Source organism: Phallusia mammillata, chromosome 5 (genome assembly GCF_965637545.1).
Source record: "Phallusia mammillata chromosome 5, kaPhaMamm4.hap1.1, whole genome shotgun sequence".
NCBI classification, from domain to species: domain Eukaryota; kingdom Metazoa; phylum Chordata; class Ascidiacea; order Phlebobranchia; family Ascidiidae; genus Phallusia; species Phallusia mammillata.
Genome location: NC_137256.1, coordinates 16,209,328 through 16,232,932, shown reverse-complemented (window position 1 = coordinate 16,232,932; position 23,605 = coordinate 16,209,328). Strand labels below are relative to the sequence as shown.

Sequence of the window (23,605 nt, the reverse complement as noted above, 5' to 3'; positions counted from 1 at the left end):
TGTCGCCTTTATCCTATATTCGTCTTAGCATTGTCAACATCACAAACGAGGAAACGGTGCCCTATGCATTTTCCCTATTGGTAACAAATTTTGTTTTCAAATTCGTTAAATTGAACGATTTTTTATGTCAATACATGCCTTTTTCTAATCGTCTGCGTGATGATGACAGGGTCTGTGTAATATACTGGTTGCGACGCAATCTGTTTTACGACAAAAACGATTTTTTTTTTATAGGCATACGCCACCTGCTATTCTATTCTTCCCTGTGAAATGTGGCAGAATCTTTTGAAATATTTTGACATACGAAAAACCTAGGTTGAATCGATTCAAATGTCCCTAAGCCCAACCAAGAGTGTTTATAATGAGCAACGTTTGGCCCCCAACAGACACAAGAGAATCGACTATTGTGTGTGTTTTTCATGGTACAATTACAAGTATGACAACTACAACTAAGACAGTGGACAAGGAACTGAACCTGCACGATTAGGTGTAAAAAGTATTTCCTTTAAGACAGATACCTGTGCTTCATTATTACATAAAATGGGTTGGGCTGGAGGTATTTTTATACTTGCGAGCGCTAGGGTTCGAAAAAAAGACTTTGTACATAAACGCATAAATCAGAATGACGAACAGATTCTTCTTGCAAAACATGATTTTCCGGTTTATATTTGGTGTGGGGGTCGAATCGCCGCTGGAAGGCATTCTTGTCAAGTCGAAAACGATATAATTGTATCGTATTTTTGTATTTTGTTCACGTCCACCTCAAATCAACAAACATAGCAACACATTATGGTAATGTGGCAAGAACAAGGTTACAGATGCGAAAACCTAGCGGTTGAAAACACGACACAATATTTCTAGGGGAGGGAGAGCAATGGTAATAAAGCAGCTGTACCTGGTAGAGAGAAAGGGGTCTGAGAGGTAAAAATCTCGCTGGAGAAACGACTGGCGCTAAAGGCAACCCGACTGGGTTTGGCAATATGGGTGATTCCAGCCGGTTAAATAATGGAGGTATAGTAAACAAAGACCACGGAAAAAGAAACACTACCCAACACCATAAAAATTTAATCAATTGGCAAAACAGTAACAGCACAATTAAACGTTCTGTTTTTTCTGGTTGCTATATACCGGTTAAATCAGGGGTCGGCAGCCTTTTTTAAACTGCGGACCGGTTTGAAAGTAAAATTTTATCGCGGACCAGTCTTCAAAAAATTACAAATATTTAGCAATGAAAACGCCTAAATTAATTTATCATCCCCGGGATACATGGGCAAAATGCTTCATAGCATTTATCCTGGAAAATTATGCGACCCGGTAACGAACTCCTCGCGGACCGGTACCGGGCCGAGGACCGGCGGTTGCCGACCACTGGGTTAAATTACCGGTACGAGAAAAAAATGTAAAAGCATTTGGTAGCTTCCCAGCTTTCAGTTATAAATAAAGTAACGCATTCCAGGTTTATAATTTTGACGAAGGTTGGTTTTAACATATCTTTAAGCCCAATTATGGTCATAAAACGTGTATATCAGTTTCTATTGAACACCTATAGTAAAATTAGTATTTAACTTTACGTTAACAGTGGGTTTGTTATTTTAAACAAATGTATTGCAAATTATATCCAATTGTATGTGTATTCAAGAAAGCAAATCCTGTCTTAAATTTAACAGAACAAATCTTCCAATTGATGCTCCTGTGGCTTAATAGAACAAATTACGACATAGGCCTAAAAAGTGGATCTTATTCTTTATCCCTTTATTATCTATTTATGTTCAGATCCAATTTCTGTTTTCCCCGATTAAACAAAAAAACATCGATTTCCTTTTGTATAAGGTAGGATAGGTAACTACCACACTCCATGTAAAACGCTGAAATAAAAACGTCATATTTCTCTTACATTGCAAACCACTGTTTGGTCACCCGTTCCTCAAACTGTAAATATAATACAGCATAAAAAGCCCCTTTACATGGTAATTTCGCGCGGTAGAGCAACTCACAACAGAAACGTTCGCTAAATACCGATTGATGGCGTAAAGAGCGCAGCTTTTCAAATTAAAATGACACTGGGGTGGGGTTAGGAACTAAATTTTACGTTAGGGACTAAGTTTTTAGTTAGATTTGGATTTTATTGTTATTATTATTATGAAACATCACCAACGCCCTAACAGCTCTAAACTTACAGCATTTAACACTAATTGCATTTAAAATATTCGCAAATGCTCTTTGCACCACCTAACGGTGTTTTCCAAACTTGTCTGCTGTGAGTGCTTGTGTGAGTACATTTACCTTCTTCGACAAGTTTGCTGAAAACGTTGGTAGTTTGTTTTGTTCGTTTTTTGGTGACAATTCTGGGTTTAAAAGTGTACTCTGTTACTTGCAGTTGGACTTGATTGTTCGTCATCAAACAACTGCTTAAAAAGTGATATTTTTCCAGTTGCCACAAAGAGCACTATGTCCGCAAGGCTTTGAAATGCCTGACTCTCTTGTAGTAGGGTTAGATGCCAGTTGCCGGCAATTCGTTGGTAATCTAGCTGTCTAACGTTAAGGGTCGCTTGTAGGTGACCATTCCATTACCGGCAACTGGCATCCAACCCCACATCAGGACAGTCAGGTATTTCAAAGCCCTGCGGACACTGTGGTCTTTGCGGCCACTACAAAAAGAGCACGCCCATGATCAGCGTTGTGAAGGAGGTGAAGACGGAAACAAAAAATCATGCATTAAGGCAGGGGTTCTCAACCTTTTTTCCTGCTCGTACCCCTTTGTCAGGTCAAAGCATTCTTCGTACCCCCAAATAATTCTGATGGAATTTTTCAGATATATATTGCTAAAATAAATTGCTTTTATAGCTCAATTAAACGTTAAACCGGTATTTTACACAAAAAGAAATTAAATGTCAGTTATTTTGTCTCAGTGAGATATTTGTTGCTGCTTCATTGATTTTTATGCGTTGTTGTTTATTGCTGGCAGCAAGTAAAAAAAAGAATTGTTATGAGGCAATGAGGCTTCTCAGTAAATAACAACAATTATTCGTAGATAATTGTTTTTTTAAGAAAAGCATGGACCACAATGGCATAATATCATTTACAATTCCAAAATAAAACTGTGGTATGAAATGTTTGAAAAGCTGCTCTGTGTCCCAAGGATCTTCGTACCCCTTGATGTTCAATCTCGTACCCCCAAGGGGTACCAGTACCCCCAGTTGGGAACCCCTGCATTAAGGCAATGTTTGCAATAGCCACGGGATATAAATTGCATAATGCAAGTTATTTGGCGACAAATATGTTGGCCAAATAAACAATTTTTTTTTGCCACAAGGTGGCGTAGTCATTACGCAGCATGGAAAAGATGTTTCATCACACATCACCAACATAAATGACCTGTATAGGACGTCGAAACGTCGGAATAAAAATACATTTGCCAGAAGAGCTCTATAAAATTGATATTATGTCTGGCAACAATATCTTATGTATAAAGATGACAAAGTCGCGCTTTTTCGCCATTACGAACAGAAACATTTGATAAACATCACACGATGTTTTTTGGTCATTTTTACGGAACCACATTTGCTCCAAACTTTAGACATGGCCGAAGCATAGTGGTTGACGTTGACCAACGCCAAAATAAAGATTCTCCACATGATTTTGCGTGTTCGATAAATCTTTCACACCCCTTTCCTAAATAACTTTCTTATCTTTTTCACGTCTTTCTGTTTCGAAACACACCTGCAGGCACTCTCTTGGTAAACAGTTCTGCGTTCACTCTGGAAAGTTTTTTTACTAGTTGAATGCTTTACTGGCAGCTTGTTTTACTATTTTATTGTTACATAATGTTTTACTTGAAATCAAACCATTGCGTTCAAACACAAAAAACACAAGTTTTTGAAAAACAGTTATGGAAACAAGTTGTGTTGAGATAACTTAACTGTAGTTAAAGTGTTTGCTCTACAAACCGTAACATCCGATATTTCGTCTGTAACATGCTCTTTTCAAAAAGTTAAATAAACCAACACAACTCAACTTATCTGTATGTACCGAACTCCAGGTTTATTGTATTTTTTCACAAAAGTGACACTTTTCCGCACACTTTGAGGTGTGTTGTGTTGCCAGTAGCGCATTTAATTTAATCTACATGTGCACGGCAGCATAAGTTTTCCTCCGGCTACAGGTTTTGTGCCCACCCCTGTTTCAAAACAATCAAAAGGCCTAAAACACGAGTAAGTGTGAATTTAGATTGTTATGTTTACCTTTTTGCTGGTAAGTTCATCAAGCACTTGGATTTTGTTTCGTTTTATTGCAACAAACGTAACGCTGTGCTAGCTGAAACTTCCAGCCTGGAAATTAGGTAGTAGCCTATATTCACGAATTTCAGACAAACCTTAAAGAAATTGCAAAAGTGGAATTGTGTAAATACAAAATATACATAATTTACATATTTATCTATGCGGCTATGCGTTAAACATTTGCTTCAGTTCAGGCATGAAAAAATATGTAATTGTGCATATGTTTCCAGTCCAAAGTTTTATGATATATAACCACACTACTTGTAAAATGACTGGCTGACATTTAGCTGTACAGTTTGTAAGTTTATTTTTTAGGAACAGTGCATAATATACATTTCGGGTGACACTAAAACGCTGAATGGGCGGGACGTCGCGGAAACCGCTAAATATCGGGTAAAATGCTGACGGTTAGTGCTATTAGGGTTGGGTTGAGGTTTTATAATAGTATATAAATCAAAAAATGTCCCTGCCTAAAACTTATTAAACTTTTTCATGACATTAGGCAAAAATGCTATGGCGGGACGTCGCGGGAGATGGCGGGACGTTTCGGGCGCGGAATGTAGTGTCCGGCGGATTTTTTTTAATGATTTTCTATTATAAAACCTTATCCCAACCTTAATAGCTCCAACCGTCAGCAATTTAACCCGATATTTAGCGGTTCTCACAACGTCCCGCCATCTCCTGCGACGTCCCGCCCGTCCCGCCCATTCAGCGTTTTAGTGTCACCCTACATTTCTTCATTATGTCTACAATCTACATTGTCTGCGATGTACCGTTGGTTTTGATTTTAAAATCGTACAGTACTGCATTACAGGTTTAGGCAGTTGGTGCCAAGTACCAGTCTAAATCCATCTTAGTTTTGGTTGCAATGGGTAGAATTTTCTTGGAACATGTTGGTGGTGCCCGTCTATTTTCCTGTGCAACTTGTGACACATCTCTTACTAATCGAACTGAACTGATATCTACAAGATTTACTGGTGCCACTGGGCGAGCATTTTTGTTTAACAAGGTATGAAACGAAAATTTGTAAATTAGTTGCATTTGGTTGTGCGCATGTTTTATTAGACCAGGAATGGAGCACATCTTATTGTTGTTTTCAAATATTTGTTTTATGAACAGGTTGTCAACCTTGTGTACAGTGATGTTCAAGATCGAGTTATGTTGACAGGAAGGCACATGGTTCGAGATGTTGCCTGCAAAAACTGTAACACCAAACTTGGCTGGATGTATGAGTATGCAACAGAAGAAACCCAGAGGTATAAAGAGGGCAGGGTGATCTTGGAAAGGGCTCTAGTCATAGAAAGTGATGGATTAGATGAAACCATTACCCCTGTTACTGCCAGTCAGCGTCGGACAAGGGAGTCTTCTCCAGCTGATTAAATTTTAGAGTGTATAAACTTGTTTTGCCCACCCTTGCCACACACTGCAAAATGTCGTGCATTGTGTCAATGCTTTCCTTAACTTTTTTGATTTGTTATTGGTGTGATAGAAGGTCATTTTGGTATAGTATTGCCAAAGTGAAGGATTGTGTTGTATCTCAAATAGTCATCTTTTGCATTTTGTTATATTTATTAAGATTATGCTGCTAAGTTATGACTGACTGTGACATGCATTACAGGAAATTGGGGCAAAAAATATCTGGCTTTTTATTGAAGCGGCTTTGTGGTTAATTTATGCCAAACCTAAAGTTGTCCCAGGAAAAAAAAGGTTAAATGTTGCTTACAAAACATGATGTCGTTTGGGTGTGTTTGCTGGGATTTTTAAAGCGATTTTCCACCTGTGTATTTCAAGAAAGCCTATGTGCAAAACAAAAATCAATACATGTTATCCTTGTTATATGCATGAAAAGTGTTTCACAGCTCGTTGTCGCTCAACTAATTAAGTAGGTTGAATATTTATTAAAACTATTTTGTAGTATTGTAGATTTAGCAATTAAAGATCTCTACTGTTTGTATTGTTCATGCAAAACCAATTGATTAAAACCTTTTGTGTTGCTGTTTCATAGTTTAACTTTTTGGTGATGTTCTAATCAGTTTTGTGAAGATTAGTTGTACACTGCAATATGCATTCTCCGATTCTTACCAATTGTAGTAAGTTTAACCTTAAAACTACATGTGCTTGATGGTGAAATATGGAAACACTTTTTGCTGTTGACACACAAACACTACTGTGATGTGCAGCAGATTACTTTGAGGCTATTTTTATTCTTTTTTCTGTTTCCATTTATTTTATTCTTAGGAATTTTCAGTGCACTAAGGCACTTTTTTAGATTATTTTTTACTTTGTTTATGTAAAAAACTCCTTGCTTGTATTGAGCAAAACACAAACTTCTGATGATTTAAACATCCGTGTTTTGTATGTTTTGCGATTGAAAATAAATTCATGGAATGTCAAAGTAATCACTGCTTCATGGCGATGTTGTTGACCACTAGTTTACTGTAAGTATAAGTAAACATGAACATAAGGCATAACTGGGATAAACCTGCATGTACAACAGTGATTACAGTACGCCAGACCTATTGAAGGCATCATGCCCAATCAAGCCGGCCTGCCAAGCTTTTCACTGAGCCTGTGTAGCTCAATTGGCAAACCAGGGGCTCTAAAGGCTCTACTGGTGGGTTCGAATCCAACCACAGGTTAGTAGCCAATGTCCTGTAATATTACAATGCTTGGGAAACGGCTCGATTCGATATTAAGCCTTTAACAGGTTTGTTGCACCATGTTTTTTGCTTCGTGGGTGATGTTTTTATTTGGGGAAGCCTTTTTACCATTGCTTTGCAGTAGAATGAACAATGGTGCAAGGTTAAGCTTTTGTGACTGGAAAATCAGAAACTGTCGGTTTTTTATCAAAACGATTTTTCTGCGACGAAAATCGAAACCTCACTAGGCCTACACTAAGCGAAAGCTAGATTAGAGGAATAGTTTTTCTTCGGCAAGAGTGACGTTATTTAGGCTGATTCGCAATGTAGATGTTTCGTTGGGAAACTATGTTTATATTACCACTTGTTGGTTCATGTTTTTAAAAAAGCGACTAAATCATATCTATTAAAAGATTCATAATGGGCGTACCACGGCCAGTTCTGTTAGGCGAGTGTTAAGAGAATAGTTCAAACGTTTTTTTACGTTTGATGCTATATTCCGAAACTTCAAATTCGAGTTGAAAGATTTTCTAGGTGTTTTCAACCTGGCTTGCATTCCTGATCAATCAACAATCGAACCACAATGTTCGACAAATTTTTAAATGTTTTTACGGTTTAGTGGTAGTTAAAACCCTGTTTTACGACTCGTCAGATAGAGTTCTTCCAGTCAGCCAGCATATTTTTGCCGCTAGAAGGAGAGCAGGAATGTTTGCGACTTTAGGTTTTGTTTTTATAAATTGTTCATATTTTTAGCCCAAAAACGAGGCTTTTACAAAGGTAAAAATAAATAACAATACCATGCATAATTTTGGTTTTACTTCGTTACGAAATACTTGCTTGGTTTGTGTTTGCAGTGGTGTTTAAATTCAATATCATTTTACCCGGTTTGCGCAGTAAAGCCAAATAACGGTTTGTCACTTAGTAGTCATTGTTGTAAGATAGAACACAATAATCTTGCGTATAGGTAGTATTGAGAGACTGTAGAATTTAAAAAAAATAGGCAGTGTTTGAGTGTAGGCTATCCTTTGGTTGACAACTCATGCGTTGGGTCTCCTGGAAATAGGTTGTAAACGTTAAAGCGAAATGAAATATTATCGTCTCTTGCCGAAGGTTTGTAGGCCAGTAGATAGCGTAGCCCTCACGCGGAGTGCCTACAAGAGAAACTCAATAGCTGTTGACATAGCGACCCGATTGTTTGGCTTCGCGCTTGAATACGCACGCTTTCCAAGTCTAGTTGTTGGACGCCGACGGTATGCGAAGCTATATCACAGCAGGTCATTGTTACATTGTTTTGAGATCGGCTGCAGTCATTGTACAGTTTTATCAGGTGTCTAATAAGTTTTTTGTCTCGGTAAGGACTTTCGGCCAGTGGTAAAGTTGTTCCGGGTCATTTAATTAACCAGCTACACATACAGCGAAAGAATGCATAGAGCTTACGAACCAATTTTGCCCACCCATAATAAGCTGTTGCAACGAAAATGGGACTCCACATATTACAATGAGCACAGAAGAAAGGTAAGTAAAGCAATAGTTAACATAAAAATTGATAAATACAACTTGACCTACAGGAGAAAACTGTGTAAACAGTAATTTTTATTTGTTTTAAAGTATAGGCTTCTGTTTTCAAGTTTCGTATTTCTGTGATATGCTTAATTTGGAGTAATGTAGATATTTTTTATTGGCAGTCAATAGCTTTCAAAATGATATTTAAACTTCTATTAGCTTAAACTTTTTACATTAGGCCTAAGTGTCTCGTTACCAGGGTCACATCAAATTCTGCCGATTGTAAGCACCATTTATTCGCGATATTCGAGCACCCAGGTTAATGCCCGTGTAGTTACATATCTATCTCTACGGTCATAAGTTGTCAGCACTTGTATACAGCTAAGCAAACACAAGCAGGTCAAGTGAAGTACTTCTCCCTTTGTGCTCATAAGCCCACTTCTTTGGTGCAATTATGACATTAAATTGTGGCCACTGACGATAAAACTTGCGACATATGTTGGCTTTTTGCGTTTGTATTTGAGGATTTTTTTTAATCCAAACTTTTTAAATCCACTCAGTGTGATGTTTTGACATAAATATTAGTTTTTTAATACGTAAGGTTTAGGTTTAGGAGGTATAAGCAACGCCGAAAGCCCACCGGTGTACCCCCTACCACTGGAAGCACGAAAAGTGTTTTGAGGAAATGATCACTAGTAGCAAAAAGCAGCATCCAGAGCCGGTATAAAAACATTCCGAGTACCAAGCATGTTAAAACCACATAAATAATTAAGTTTTCCGACGCAGACTTATTGTTTCGCTTGTCATTGATCCTTGCAAGATTTTGTTTTGCAATGCACCGAAAATAGCACACCGTTTTTGTGAATGTGACATTTTCGCAAAGTACCCATGACGAAAGAAGTAACTTAATAATGGCTTGGACGAAACTGGTCATTTTACCCCTACAATTAACTATTGGTTCATTGCTTTCTGAGTATGTCGGGGTCAAAATAAACCTGGGTTCATCTAAAAATATTGAGTGCAGTTGAATTTATACTACTGGCCTTATCTTAAAAGCTTCAATTATTGGATTGTGGTTTTAACAGACGGATTTATTGATCAAAGAACATTTTGGAAAGCATTACCAAGTTTGTTATGCTTCGGAGTAAAAACAATTGTAAGCTTACAGAAAATAGAAAAAATAAGTTTTGGCAAAGGTTGAACCTTGTTAGTCGACTAGATATTCAATTCGTGACTTTAATAGTATTAACTCAATTTAGTCACATAAAACAAGTTTTTAAATTCTTGTACAATGTGCAGGTTCGGTCGGCGAAATCGATGGTCGACACGAAACCGCCGCAAACTTATGTTCACATGCATTTGAAACTGAAGAAATTACAGCTGGAGGAAGAAAAAATGAGCACAATTGAGCGAGATAACCGGATTCTTCTTGAAAAAATGAGCCTGGTGATGAGAACGCGGGGAAGGGTGGATAACACAAATAATTACACATATAAAAGGTTTTTGAATTTTCCAAGTTACCAAAACGATAATTTAAATTAAGATGATTTTCAACGTCTACGGTTTGTGTTTACAAAAAAATTAAACACAAAACAAAAATTTTTACATTTACAAAAAACTGTTTCGGCCATTCCGCTTTGTTTTTTATATTGATTCATGTCGTTTGAGTAATGCAAGTCACTCGGCTTAGTACACTTGACCTTTTGACCTTTTGAACATAAAACCACTTATACCTAATTTCAAACCAAACGTAAAATATCAAATGAAAACGTTTTGTAAAAGATTTTACCGCTATCACAGAAAGCCGTACAGCCATCTGTTAATGCAAACACGGAAATATTGTAAACACAATTAAAGTTTTGTTTCCTTCTGCATTAACTACCTTGCAAAATGAACTTGACAGTTTAGGAGGTAAAGCAAATGTTTGCTGGAAATGATACAGAACAAACACCGTTCGAACAGAGTTCAATATCTAAACTATTCAATGCACTTTACTTTGAATAGCTCTCAGTGGGAGGGCAAACGTGTTATGTTGTTAAGTTCTCTACAAAGCCATGAGAAATGAGTTTCTTGTGCCTAGGGTTTCTAACAAAGAATTTTTTTTACTTGTGGTTAAGCGTTCAGTTGCTCAAAACGAAAATCCGTGTTTCAGCCATATTCTCTTTTTCTTGTTGAGACACGCACACTTGTAACACGAACTTCTGTGGGCTAAACCTTCCGGGCACAAAACAAATTGCGTCGAGACCTGGTTGTAGCTGGAAGGCCTCGTGGCCTGTAAATAAACTCAGACACACGAGAAAACAATAGATGTACCTATTCATTCAAGTCAAGTTTTAGCTTTAATTAACTCTCATATGATCAAACGAAGTAAATGCATATCTAATGCCTTATTCTAAAAAGTAGTCGTAACGAAATATTAAATTAAAATGTAAGGTTTGGTTGGGGATGATAAGTTAAAACTTTGTTTGATTTCACAAAATTTAGCTTGAATCGCGAGAAACGACAACGCGAGTTGCTGCGTGTGACCCGGGAAAACCAGCAAATCCTAAACCGCATTACAATGAGAGAACCTGAGTACAGTCACCAGAAGTGGGAGCAGGAGTGGCTGGGTGCTGAAAAGCTGATGGACAACATTGGACGCTATCCCAAAAACTGGTGGAAAATCGTCGAAAAACAAGTGTGTTTCTATAGTTATTCAAATATTAGGGAAAGCGACATGCTTTGTCAACAGAAACTTTCGACATTTTATACCATATTTGGACACAGAAGGCTTGTACCATTCAAATATTTTTTCGTTTTTATTCGCTACTAGTGGGCAAGTAGGCTGTAATGATATTAAGATTGTCAAACATACACTTGTTTATAGTGTTTTGAAAAATGGTGTGTTTGTACGTTTTATAAAGTTTACACAGCAAAATATTATGTAGCCTTGTTTTAGAAGTACGTGCAATGCATTCAAATCTTGACACTACAAAGTAATATTGTAAAATTACTACAGAGAAAGAAAAAGCAACGAGGAAGCGCCCGAAGTCAGCCGGAAATTAAATCGAGTTCGGAGAAGGAAGAAACCACCGACTCGACTCAACCCGAAGCTTCGAAAGATGAGAAAACCGAACAAAGCACAACGGAACCGTCTTCCTAATTGCATTTGTATTTATTGTGGCAATGTTTATTTAACATTTAGAACTTCCATGCACCCATATGCTCATGTAAACTTTATGCTTATGTGTACGCTACCGTTATAGCAACATCATCCCTTTAGTTGCAAAGTATTATATCATATGCTTATGTAGTTGAACTGTGGTACAAACATAAGCCAATTTTTACTTTTGTGTGTTTTTCTGTACATGTACTATAAATATATATATAACTACCTGTCAGAGGCACTTACATTTCACAACGAATTTGATTTCGAATGTATTAACCAATACTGTTTGCAGAACAATAGACACTATAATTGCTGGTCATTTTAACGGAAAGATTTGATAAATTCTCCAGCAATTTCAATCAGCAATTTTTTTTACTTTTTTTAAAAACCAGTAAGAAAGCAAAAAGGCCACGAATGGAATTGTTCAAGTATGGCAAGTTTGGGGTGAAGTATTTTGAGTTTTATTGCTTTCTGTCTTGTATTGATAGTTGCAATATTAAAATGTAACTTATATTTTTAAATATGTAAAAAACAAAAACAAAAATGACAAAAGCATTAAATCTCGAAAGGCTTGTTTATTTTAACTGTAACGGTGCTTTCAAACCTGGTATTGAACTATAAATGTTAAACAAGCTAAAATCCGTCTAAGATGCAAATCACCAAAGATATGTTTAAAAATTCAACAACGTTTGAAGTGCAAGCGTTTGCGCTACATTGCCTCTTCATACAAGTTTAAGAAGTATACGAAAAACATCGCAAAATACAACGGTGAACATTACAAGTAAAATACGGCATTACAAAAAGCACAAACAAAAAGTGTGTTGCGTTCAATCTGTCTTATTAAGGTCACTGAAGACAACAAACTCAGTAGGAGATACTTAAATTCCTTCACCCCCTCTAGGTACTTTTTTCTCACCCTTCTTCGAAGTGACAGGTTGGATATTAACACGAAACATCGTGCTGAAATAAACACGAAAAAATGAGGTATTTGGTTTAGTGGATTCGGCTTGTATGGGTAAGACGTTTAAAATATTTTCAAAAAATTCAGTCTATTTGGTATTGAAAGGTATTGAATAACTGTACATGTGGAACTTGCCAAAACCTTTCTCCAAGCTGTAGTCAGTGTAAAGCGAAATGGGGTGATATAATTAGTAGACAGAAAAAAAACGAAATTTGAATAATAATTGCTATAACTTACAACATTGGAAAAGTTATGCCACTAAATCGGAAGTTACAATCTAAAATTATAACAGAGCAACATAAACATTATAAAATAGATCAGATTTTTTAATGGCATTGATATAATCTGTAACCGTTTTCATTGCACCAAGTTTGCATGCAAAATGTTTTTTTGTTTCATAGTGCAATCAGTACAAACATAACAAATTTTTCCAAACTTCAGAGATTTTTATCGGTTTTTTACTTGTATCAGGAAAGGAAATTTCCTTGACTTTATTCCAGGTGTTTGAGCAGGATGCGGTTTTTGCCCAATCCGCAAATTCGCAAGAAAGCAATAATTTGTTTTTGGCTATGACATGATGTCTAACGAAACACCGCCCAAGACACATATTTGTTCACACCACTAAACATGGTTGAAGACCAAATTTAAAAAGAGAAACATGTGATTAGATCTGGTAATAGGGGGTTGTAACCGATTTTCCTTAAATATACACCCTATAATATCCTACCAAATAACACCGACAAAAGTAAAATATATTTTGTGGATATATATATTACCTATACCTATAGGTACCTATACCTTATAACTTATATTCAACTACGAACTAATTTGTGGCAATGTTAAAAATGGGTACAGTCAAAATAGAATAATTAAACAACTTACAATTCGCAAATGTACTTGTGCTTTGGCACTTCACCAGTTTCGCTTCTGACTGCACATTTTTCTTGTTTCCAATGCGCTCCTTCATAGTCTTTACTGATAGCGACACGCTCCACCACCTTCCCTTCGTTTACACTACAAAAAATGTAAATTGTTATAACGGAACTGGCATCATTAAACTACTACAGTGGAAATTATTATGTTGTAGTTTCGCCAAACTAAATCAAACAGGAACTGAAAGGGGAATCATACTAACTTGTTTGTCTGAAAAATTGCATTAAATTTAAGACACAAGACTTATACATGTAAGCAAGTAAAAATTAAATAATTCTTCTGATTATTGACCTGCTGATAAAATATTCAAATAGTTTTTAATGTTCCATAAAAATCCTACGTGTACAACGTATTTGAAGCTTTTGCATGAAAACTATTGAACATCGGACATTTTTAACATGATTTAATCTCGGCTGAAAAATGACCTTGCTGTCTTGGAACTGTGGAAGCGCAACTGTGGAATTCCATGTGGTCATGGATTAAACGTATGTTTTGGATCATCCTAATTAAACGTCATCGCCTTTTGAGCCGGATTACAGAACAAAAACCGCTACCAGGAACGACACGTAATATAATAGAGCAGAATTGTTGTTAATGTAATGTTTTATCTTGGTTTCAGTATATAAGTTGTTGGAAGTGCAAATGCATTGGCAGGATAACTTTATAATGTAACACATTGTAAATTTATGTAACCTATGACACAAGATGTTTGGTGCATTTGCCCTAAGGCGGATGGAGAAATTGGTAAATTGTCTAATTTAAACGACTTTTCAGAGTAAAATATCAACAAGTAAAGTAAATTAGTAAATTGGTCACTGTAAACAAGTTCAATTTTTGTCTTTAATCCGAAAGGGAGGGCTTATATTCTAAATAGCCTACAATTACTGCAACCAAGCATGCTAAAAATACCAATGTCAAAATATTAATGATTTTTTATAGAACCGTTGAGTTGCTGAATATGGCAGATGAATGAAAATTAGATTTAATTCCCTTTTTAACGCAACGTGAAGACTAATAAAATCAGTATCAGAGATTTCTAGACAACGTGGTCTTTGTCGAACGTTCCATTAAATTCGTCAGTGCCTTTTTTAATTGCCGCGTGCCACCTGGTAATCAGACAATGAGATGCTTTCCATATAATAGCCTCTAATGTACGTCACATACCTAATCAACGTCTTTCGAACGTTGTTTTTCAGGTTACTGGTGATGTCGTATGTTGCCGTGGAACCGTCCTCCCACGTCCACACTGGCACACCGCCCTTTGTGCGATTGTACGATAGTCCTGGAATTGTAATTCACATATTAACGTCTACTTGATTTATGTGTTGATATGAATGACTGATGATGTATCTGAGTTCTTACCAAAACTCACAACCATCTTTCTAAATTAAGTGTATAAAAATTTACCTGGTAATATGGTGGCAAGTCGAGCCTCCTAAACTAAAGTGACATAGCCACAAATAACATTAACTTTATTCCTTTTATATTGTTACGTAATATAAAAGTAAGTGTATATTGGAGAAGTTTTTAATCGTAAATATTTTGTGCAGTTTTTGTAGCCTAGAAACTTTTTTGCAGTCGTTACCGCGTCAAAGTTTAATACCATGCAGTGATTAACGTTTTTTACATATTTTATGAATCTTATTGACAGGTGTTAACGTTTTTCTTATTGACATGTTTAATATATTTAATGTCACCAAATATAGAATTATGTTTTTTATTAGGCTTTCATTATACCTATCCAGTAGAAATCTTCGTCGGTGGGATCAACGTCGCGAATATGATCCGCTAACTTCGTTAGACGCTTGTGATCTTTTGCAATTGCCAAGTGTGCGTTGTCGTTCGAACAACTGAAAATGCATTTTATTTCACTGTTACCGTTATTGTCCAAGTGTAAGATAAATTTAAAAAAAATTATTTAGTGCTTAAACTGTTTTCGTTTTGCTTATCCGAATGCGATTGACTGGCAACTAAGGCATTTTACTTTGTGTTAGAACATTACTTAGTATCAATAGCACGTATTTATTAAACATCCTTACATGTTCATTGCCGAATTGCAATCAACTTCTTCTTCGGATATTTTCAGGCAACTATTTTTATCCCTTGTCTTGAAAAATCCTTCTGGACAAGGGCAATCTGACGTCTTCGTGCATTCTTGATTAAAACAACAATATTTACGTTAAAGGCATCGAAGCAGCAGACATGAAAAAAATGCTTTTTTACGGAGTGGTATTAACTAATGCAAACCTATCCTCATGCAATATGCATATCCAGTATTACCTAATCTATATGTTTTATCTCGTTATTGTGGATAAGGTTAAAATCCAAGATTACATCAAACAAGCAAACGCGCATAAATAAGAAAACTTGATTTTCCGGTTTGTCTTGTGCAGGATAGGCACGCCACGCTGTAATGACACCCCAAACATTCCGATACTGCCAAATCCTTAGCAGTGGTAGTTAAAGAAATGGCCAAAACAAAACAAAACAACCAAAATCTAGTCGGTTTTAAAAATTAAAATGGTATTGAAGTACTTGATGCGACAACAAAAGGCGAAACTGTGTATTCAGCAAATTTATGTTTCTGGCATAAGTAAAACCTAAATCTCATGCATTTGCGGAAAACCGAGGATTTGTTTTAGAGTTTTATTTTAACTTTAACATTTTTTTGCTATGATGTGATTAAAACGGTCGATTTCAAAACTGGTGACCCAGGTCGACGCGTCAGACATTGTAAACGTCTACAAGTTTAATTATCACGTGTGGCAATTTAATTTATGGTTTGTGTTCGACAACACCCGAAACACCCATTTACTCACTGTGTGCAATTTCGGTGATATTTCCGATCACGTGATCAAAGCTCTCTGGGTTTTTTCCACCAACACGCGAAGTGTAGTCAGTTAAGACTCGCTTTATTTTAGCTAGGGCACCCTTGGCACACTTGCACAAAGAAATCCACGATTTTTCTTCGACTTCCTCGGGTTCTTTTTCCCTTTGTGCGTTTGATTGTGAGCACAATAATGCCACCAGGACAATTATGTATCCGGATAGTTTCAACATGCTGCTAGCAATTTGTCTTGGTTATTGTATTTTTTACCAGATTGTTTGTTTTCCACTGTCTTTGATAAGAAATCAGCCAAACACAAATCTTCTCAAAACTCTTCAGTATTATTTACGCATGTTTAATGTACCTAGAAATACATATTGTTTTTTAAACACTTGGTTTTAAAATTATCCAAAAAAGTCTGTACATTTATAACAAATCTGAAGACTATCCTAAAACTCTATACGAAACTCTTCTATCACACGCTTTAAATAAATTAAGTTCTTGGTAATTTGTTGTGAGAACATTTAGCTGTTAAACGTTACGTGTATTATCCCTCGAGTTAAGTCCTCGGGCTAAAACTGTAAAGCCTATTAACAACACATCTCGTCAAAGTTAATGAGACCATTTGACGTAACGACCTTTGACAGACGACATTCTTACAGAGCTCTAAGAAGATAAGCTTGTATTATGAGAAAAACCCGCCTGTCCACGCATTTTGTTTGTGTTTCAGAGCATCCTATAGAGATCATTGGCAAAATGGTGTTTACACACAAACCTGGCAGTTAATATTTGTAAACGCCCGGTCGGACATTTCTAACCCGAAGTTAGAAGTGCACTTGTCTTTATAAATTAAGCAAAAGTTTTGGGATATTTTTGGAGGTTATTCTTTTTCGCACAATTGTTTCTTTGATTTATGACAACAACATACTGACGAAGCAATATCCGCCCCTTTTACAGTAACATATTTTTGTTGACTTATTCTTTGACCAACACGGATTTTGACAAGAAAGTTTACCGCTTAGGACTGCATCGTTGACGTTATTACCATTAAAAAAAACTATTTCCAGCCGTTTTGGAATTTTTTGCCAATAAAATCTCTTCAAACACCTTATCACAAACAAACAACTATATACACATAACCAAACCGATTGGATTACGTTCGAATGCATTAAAAAGAGAAATTCTTTAATCAACATCAAAACGTGGAAGAAGTGAACACATGATAAGATGTAGGCTACATTATACAGATTAATGACTTAAATCACTAAGACACCTATGTATCTTTGTTTTCGTTTTGAAGATGTTTTTCTATTCTTTTTCGATTTAGCCATCTTAATCCACAAACAACCATAGCAACCTCAAAAACTAAACTGGATCGAATAACGTAACTATGTCTATGTTTCTGCTCAAAGAAATTAAGCAGCCGTATTACTGATTCGAGCACTCACGTTAAAATGACTGAATAACCGTGCCAGTTAGGTTGACATTTGCCCGAGGGCAAGCAATAGCTGCTGCTGTTTTCTACCCGCCTGTCTGTTGACGGCCCAACACGTTTTGTCACCTCGGGTAAGATCAGGTTTATAACAGCTCATTAACCTGAGGTAAAAACGATAACATCTGCATTGAAACGATATGACATTGAATGATAATGTTTATTTGAGTTTAAAAAGGATTCAAAATTTACTCGTCGAAAGCCGAAATACGACACCAAAAAGGTAAACCTTTTCCTTTTCACTTAAATGACCAACGTTGGTACAATATATGAAAACAACGTGGTTGGGTTTCCAAAATGGTAAAGCAAATGCTAGGTAAAACAAGACTGCACTTTTTGGTATCGCTTTACTTAAAAGACCATATGCATGCCTATAAGACCCGTATTAGGTTGGAAGACAACACGTCAAGTTGAATTGGCAAATTAGGCGAAATAGCCCAAATTAAGTACTTATATGTCAAGTGCAAACACAACATCCAAATTGTGATTGCGATTTCCTAACTTCAAGAACAATCAATTAGGATTATGTATTCAAATGTACATATTAGGTCTTGGACATTGGTCGCATTTTTATCAGTATTTTTCATTTAACAATGTTCAATGAGTACAACAAAGAATCATAAACTTCCTTTAAAACTTCTGGTTTCTAAAGGTTTGTCTTCTCTTAGTCAATGATTATTGTTTAAAAGTGCATGTTTCGCTGTCAATTTGTTGACATACACTAGCTGTGTCTCATATGTAAGAACATATTTTTTGGTCTACATTTTTTTCTCTGTCCTATTGGTTGTATGTATGTGTTTATAGTGCTACACGTAATGATATTGCCAAAAAGTGAAATGGAGTGAAAAATAAAATCATCAAAAAACTACATGAAACGATTGCTTGTGTTAAGTAACAAGATAAGGCAAGCAAACATCAATAACAAAACAAACGATAACAATGATATGTATTGCACACAACAGGGTTTATGTCGTCACAAATGCTGGTCAGGATAGTTCATGAGTGACTTAAAAGGGTAAATACAGCTAATGAAGGTGTGCACATGGTAAATGTAATAGCCCTTGAACGCTGCAGCCAACTTTATTTTCTTCCTGTAATAAACGATCATGTAAACGAAGCTTTTATTGCAATCCAACAGCAATGTTGATGAAAATGGAAGCACAGCCACTAAGTTCGGACGAAAAAGAGGCCTCTTCAGTGTGGAAAAACCTGGCATCCGAATATGCAACGGTAGGTGCCCTTTTTTCAACAAAATTTTCATAAGCGACCACTATTCTTTACTTTAGATGTATGAACCATGGCCACGCCAGGATAAATTCTGCATTCGACCCCCATCTAACGGAGAGTTTATATACGACAAGAATGCTGTGCACGATATGAGAACAATGTACGACGATAACTACATTCGTCATCCCCAATCTGTCAGAACCAAGTAAGTCATTTTGCATTGTTCCACCAAAACCATATGCTGACTATGGTTCACTAAAATGGGCTTTCAAAATGGTTTATTCATTTTGTGTTTACTCAATGCATATACACTTCAACAAAATTTTTTGCACAACTCACGGTTAAGCTATTCGGGTTGGGGGATGGTTTGTAATTGAAATAATACTAGCATCTGATCTAATTTAGTATTATCACATTTCACACAACATGCAGTAACATGTGGCACTCTTGGCAAATGCGATGTTTTAAAATCAAAGGTGGGTGCCTCCGAAAAACGGTCCTAAAGTAAAACAAGAACCGATGAATTGCAAATCAACTTACGACGAAAGCTACAAACAAAAACGTGGCCTAAGGCCCCTTCCTTTTAAGCCCAACCCTGCGGATCACCAGTTTTCTACGGTAAAAAACTGCGTTTATATTATAAAACATGCCATAAACGTTTTATGCTATATGCTAATAGGCTTTAGGGTAACTTATAAACACTTTGAATGAACATTTATTCTTAATTGGGTCGTGTTTTAATTTGCAGGAAGGGGAAAGTCACCAAAAAGTGTCGGTTAACCAAGAGACCTACAGAGCTTATACTAAGCCTGAGTTTTTAGGAGCAAAAAGAAAGCCGATTATCATCGAGCAGGAAAGTGGAATCATGCCTTCAGCTGGCAAGCACGTCCTTTTAACTACAACAGTACAAGACACTTTTCGGTTTGTGTAGTTTAGGGATGCTTATCGTATCTTTTATGTGAATCTACACGTCTGTTGACTAGTATGTCCAAATTTAGTTAACCTGTTTGTTCTTTGTGAACATTTCCTAATTGCTTTGGTGACCAGCGCCATGTATGGAAATAAGTACCTGTCATTTCCTCTTTAAAGATCTCCTGACTCACAGTCCCGCCGCCAACCGATCATTCCAGAGACGGACCGCATTCAGAGCAAATCAGCGATGCAACTTTTAACGACCCATCGTGCCGATTTTACGGAAAAACGAAATTTATCGAGTGATTCTCCCGTGCCAGCTTTGGTCCAAGATAAATTAGCAGGCCGCCTTAAAATTCCCCACGGACAAAAGTTTGACATTTGCTCGACCTTTCAGGTATTTTTAACCTTTTAGAGCAGGGGTCGGCAACCTTTTTTGCACTGCGGCCCGTTTTTGAAACTAAAATTTTATCGCGGACCGGTTTTCAAGAAACTACAAATATTTGGCAATAAAAACGCTTAAATTAGTTTATCATCCACGGGATATATGGGCAAAATGTTTCATAGCATTAAACTTGAAAAATTATACGGCCCGGTAACGAACTCCTCGCGGACCGGTACTGGGCCGCGGACCAGCGGTTGCCGACCACTGTTTTAGAGTACTCAAATAATTTATTGTCAACTATAGAGGTATTTTTTGCAAAATATAAGGCATCTGCTTCTTTGTGGTTATTCTGCGACTGAGAAAAGTGACATTTAAAAACGGTTTAAAGCAGTGCACTTTCGGAAAAACTTGGATGTCTTTGCAACTGTCCTCGGTACACTGTTTTTTTAAGTTCGCAAAGACTTGATTTGTAACATAGAAATTACAACCGATTTACCGTTTTTTTTTTATTTATATGTGTTGAATGTGTGTACAGAATGACTATATCAAACATGCGGGCGTGAGCCGGCCCAAGTCATTTAAACCAGTGCAACAATACCAACCATCGGAGACACCTTTCAACCACGAGACGCTCTACGACTACGATTTCAGAGAAAAACAGGCACAAGTTGGTTGAATTAAAACAATCGGTGTGTTTTTTGCTTCAGGATTGTAATATGTTATTTTTTGGCCAGGGAATTCGACCAACGCCCTGGAAACCTGAAGGCAATTTGAAGGTTGCTTGCGCGAAGAAACCGTTTCAAGACACCACACAATATCGGGATGTTCACGGACAAACCAACACAAAATATGAACGACCAGTGTTAGCAAAACCTAAAACTTCTGCGGTACGTATATGTTGTGACATAAACATAACATGTTTGTTGTCAGTTGACAGAAAAAACACTCCTAAAATTTTGTAAGTAAATCGTATGCAGTCAATACGATAATAGCCTACTCATCATACCACTTTTTAATCTTTATTGTAAAGCATGAACGATCCATGCCATTCTATGATGACACATCGTATAGCATCAACTACCGAAAATTTGGTACGGATTCAGTACAAAGAAGACAAAATTTTAAACCAGCAAGAAAATACCAGCCCCCTTACATTGCCTTTACTGTAAGTAGCTATGTAAAGTAAATAATTGATTTTCATAGCAATTAAACCTTTTTGTCATGAAACTGCGTTGATTGACAGAGTAACCATTTATGGTTAACTACACAGATAAAGTGCAATTGATTACAAGAAATAGCTCATCAGGGTGGTTAAAGTCTGAGAGGATGATGAAAAGCCACCCTAAGGTTTGATAAATACGTGAAGAGTCGCTGAATTTGCTGTTCTAATCGACTTCATGTATTTGGACCCAAATTTCTATTCCAAAATCCACGTCGTTACAACTGAGTTAATTATAAATGTTGCAATGTTACTGTTCGCGAGGGTCAACACAATGATGTTTTTATTTAAATGTATGCGATATTTATCCCTTAATCTTATTTTCGATATATCCCAGGCTGAGTCGACCGCACATGCACATTATCGTGGAGATCCTGCCCCACCAAGCAAGATTTGTAAACCTGTAACCAACAAGCGACTGGACGAAACCGTGATTCCGCTGCACCAAACTCCAGCCACTTCGTAGTGCTTTTGACATGAAAATTCTGCTGTTAAATAGCTTTTTTGCTACTTTGCAATACAATCTATGTACAAATTTTGTACGAGAATTTCTAAATACCGTAGCCTACCCCACTTCTATCAGTTTTAATTGTATAAATCACAACATGTTATTTGTATTGTCAAAAACAAAAAAAACTTCAAAATCACACACTTTCAATCTAAATACGATGATGTCAAAAATTCGTTTTTATAAGTGTAACAATATTGCTAAAGTTTATGTCATAAATATTTGGCAAATACAGCGCAATTTTAGATTTTAAGCCATATGTTTTGGGGGCCAGTCTATGTTCATGCGGACCATCAACCGTTCTCAAACTTAGGTCCGCAACTCAGCGGGGTCCCTAAAGCAATTTCGCGGGGAGCGCTAAAAGTTTGAAGTATTTCTACAACCGTATTTTGATGTGAGATCGTTCTAATAAATCGAAATCAAAGTAAGATAGAAGTCTTCATTGCTGTTTTTTTATTTAATCACATTAATTAATCGAAAAATGCAATTGTTTGCGCACAATCCTGATGTTTTTTGTCTTGTCTGTGATCACAAATTGCCTGTGGATAACTATTACGCGTAATTTTGCAAACTAACAGAAATTCTGTGGAAAGTAAGAAAATTATTTAACTAAAGTTTTTGATCTACCAAACATTCATTGAGCTTTATAACCGCGTATCTTTGAGTTACTAAAACAGTTAATAATATTACCGGTCCAGTTCAATATTTCCAAACGCTTTGTTGGGCTGATGGTGTTCAGAAATTATGTGACGTCCCAAATTTTAGACTAGTCACGGCCTAAGCTCACTTTAGGCAAACCTAGGCTAGCGTCTTCGTCGGTACCATCATCAGGTACAATGAGTCAGTAATTCACAACTGCCCTCAAGACCAGGGGTCGGCAACCTTTTCTACACTGCGGACCGGTTTTGAACCTGAAATTTGATCGCGGACCGGCCTTGGAAAAACTGCAAATATTTAGCAATAAAAACGCTTAAATTAGTTTACCTTCCCCGGGATGCACGGGGAAAATGTTACAAAGCGTTTGACCTGAAAAAGTATACGGCCCGGTAACGAACACCTCGCGGACCGGCACCGGGCATCGGACCGGCGGTTGCCGACCACTGCTCTAGACTGCACAAACTGTGGGTTTCAGTGTTATATTATGGCGATGAAGGTGCAAGAACAGTGCACGAATTCAGCAAATGACAACAATTAAATACAGTTCGTATCCAAGATCCAAAACAGTTCAATTGCGCCACAGTAGTTGTCAAGACTATACAGCAGGCGATCGCCTGCTACGAGTGAGTTGAGAAAGTGAAAGGGGCCAACAAAATGTAGTGTTCTCTGTAGAAGTTATTTTCTAGATGAAAGTTGCACCAATAAATTACAGTAGGTGGCAAAAGTCGTTAAAGTCAAATGCCATCCCATGTATTCATATTCTTCAGCAAGACATGCCAATGAGAGCAGCTGCAAGAAAAGCAGCCACACAGCGTATGGTAAGCTATGCTTTAGTTCACTATTTTGGAGTATAATCTTATTTAACATTAGCATTACCATTATTAGTATTATGGGTCCCTTTGAACAAAGCTTTGTTA

At 36.8% G+C, this 23,605-nt stretch overlaps 4 protein-coding genes across 4 annotated transcripts; 3 read left to right on the top strand and 1 right to left on the bottom strand.

Annotated features, from left to right (window-relative positions):
- The first annotated feature begins 4,041 nt into the window (after nt 1-4,041).
- Nucleotides 4,042-6,676, top strand: LOC145230419 (protein yippee-like 5). The gene is made up of 3 exons (XM_080095845.1): nt 4,042-4,211; nt 5,092-5,286; nt 5,397-6,676. The coding sequence occupies exons 2-3, from the start codon at nt 5,146-5,148 to the stop codon at nt 5,655-5,657; spliced, it is 402 nt and encodes a 133-aa protein (XP_079951971.1). The 5' UTR covers nt 4,042-4,211; nt 5,092-5,145; the 3' UTR covers nt 5,658-6,676.
- A 1,221-nt stretch (nt 6,677-7,897) lies between these two features.
- On the top strand, nt 7,898-11,779 carry LOC145229472 (sperm axonemal maintenance protein CFAP97D1-like). Its single transcript, XM_080094811.1, has 4 exons — nt 7,898-8,431; nt 9,719-9,918; nt 10,904-11,096; nt 11,418-11,779. The coding sequence occupies exons 1-4, from the start codon at nt 8,339-8,341 to the stop codon at nt 11,559-11,561; spliced, it is 630 nt and encodes a 209-aa protein (XP_079950937.1). The 5' UTR covers nt 7,898-8,338; the 3' UTR covers nt 11,562-11,779.
- A 44-nt stretch (nt 11,780-11,823) lies between these two features.
- On the bottom strand, nt 11,824-16,696 carry LOC145229471 (uncharacterized). The gene is made up of 6 exons (XM_080094810.1): nt 16,281-16,696; nt 15,501-15,615; nt 15,199-15,311; nt 14,626-14,743; nt 13,411-13,542; nt 11,824-12,527 (listed from the first exon to the last, which is right to left on the bottom strand). The coding sequence occupies exons 1-6, from the start codon at nt 16,519-16,521 to the stop codon at nt 12,446-12,448; spliced, it is 801 nt and encodes a 266-aa protein (XP_079950936.1). The 5' UTR covers nt 16,522-16,696; the 3' UTR covers nt 11,824-12,445.
- Nucleotides 16,697-18,932: 2,236 nt separating this feature from the next.
- On the top strand, nt 18,933-21,989 carry LOC145229606 (uncharacterized). The gene is made up of 9 exons (XM_080094952.1): nt 18,933-19,010; nt 19,067-19,212; nt 19,484-19,637; nt 19,756-19,928; nt 20,097-20,316; nt 20,840-20,971; nt 21,039-21,191; nt 21,335-21,469; nt 21,861-21,989. The coding sequence occupies exons 1-9, from the start codon at nt 18,933-18,935 to the stop codon at nt 21,987-21,989; spliced, it is 1,320 nt and encodes a 439-aa protein (XP_079951078.1).
- Nucleotides 21,990-23,605: the final 1,616 nt, after the last annotated feature.

Bases quoted from the DNA above. Each gene is read 5' to 3' on its own strand.
- LOC145229472 (XM_080094811.1), top strand. From the start codon at position 8,339: ATGCATAGAGCTTACGAACCAATTTTGCCCACCCATAATAAGCTGTTG. The intron at 9,919-10,903 runs GTTTTTGAATTT...CACAAAATTTAG, and splicing joins AATAATTACACATATAAAAG to CTTGAATCGCGAGAAACGAC. The intron at 11,097-11,417 runs GTGTGTTTCTAT...AAATTACTACAG, and splicing joins GGAAAATCGTCGAAAAACAA to AGAAAGAAAAAGCAACGAGG.
- LOC145229471 (XM_080094810.1), bottom strand. From the start codon at position 16,521: ATGTTGAAACTATCCGGATACATAATTGTCCTGGTGGCATTATTGTGC. The intron at 15,312-15,500 runs GTAAGGATGTTT...ATGCATTTTCAG, and splicing joins TGCAATTCGGCAATGAACAT to TTGTTCGAACGACAACGCAC. The intron at 14,744-15,198 runs GTATAATGAAAG...TTACAATTCCAG, and splicing joins CGAAGATTTCTACTGGATAG to GACTATCGTACAATCGCACA.
- LOC145230419 (XM_080095845.1), top strand. From the start codon at position 5,146: ATGGGTAGAATTTTCTTGGAACATGTTGGTGGTGCCCGTCTATTTTCC. The intron at 5,287-5,396 runs GTATGAAACGAA...TTTTATGAACAG, and splicing joins GAGCATTTTTGTTTAACAAG to GTTGTCAACCTTGTGTACAG.
- LOC145229606 (XM_080094952.1), top strand. From the start codon at position 18,933: ATGGAAGCACAGCCACTAAGTTCGGACGAAAAAGAGGCCTCTTCAGTG. The intron at 19,213-19,483 runs GTAAGTCATTTT...TTAAAATCAAAG, and splicing joins CCCCAATCTGTCAGAACCAA to GTGGGTGCCTCCGAAAAACG. The intron at 19,638-19,755 runs GTTTATATTATA...TTTAATTTGCAG, and splicing joins TTTCTACGGTAAAAAACTGC to GAAGGGGAAAGTCACCAAAA.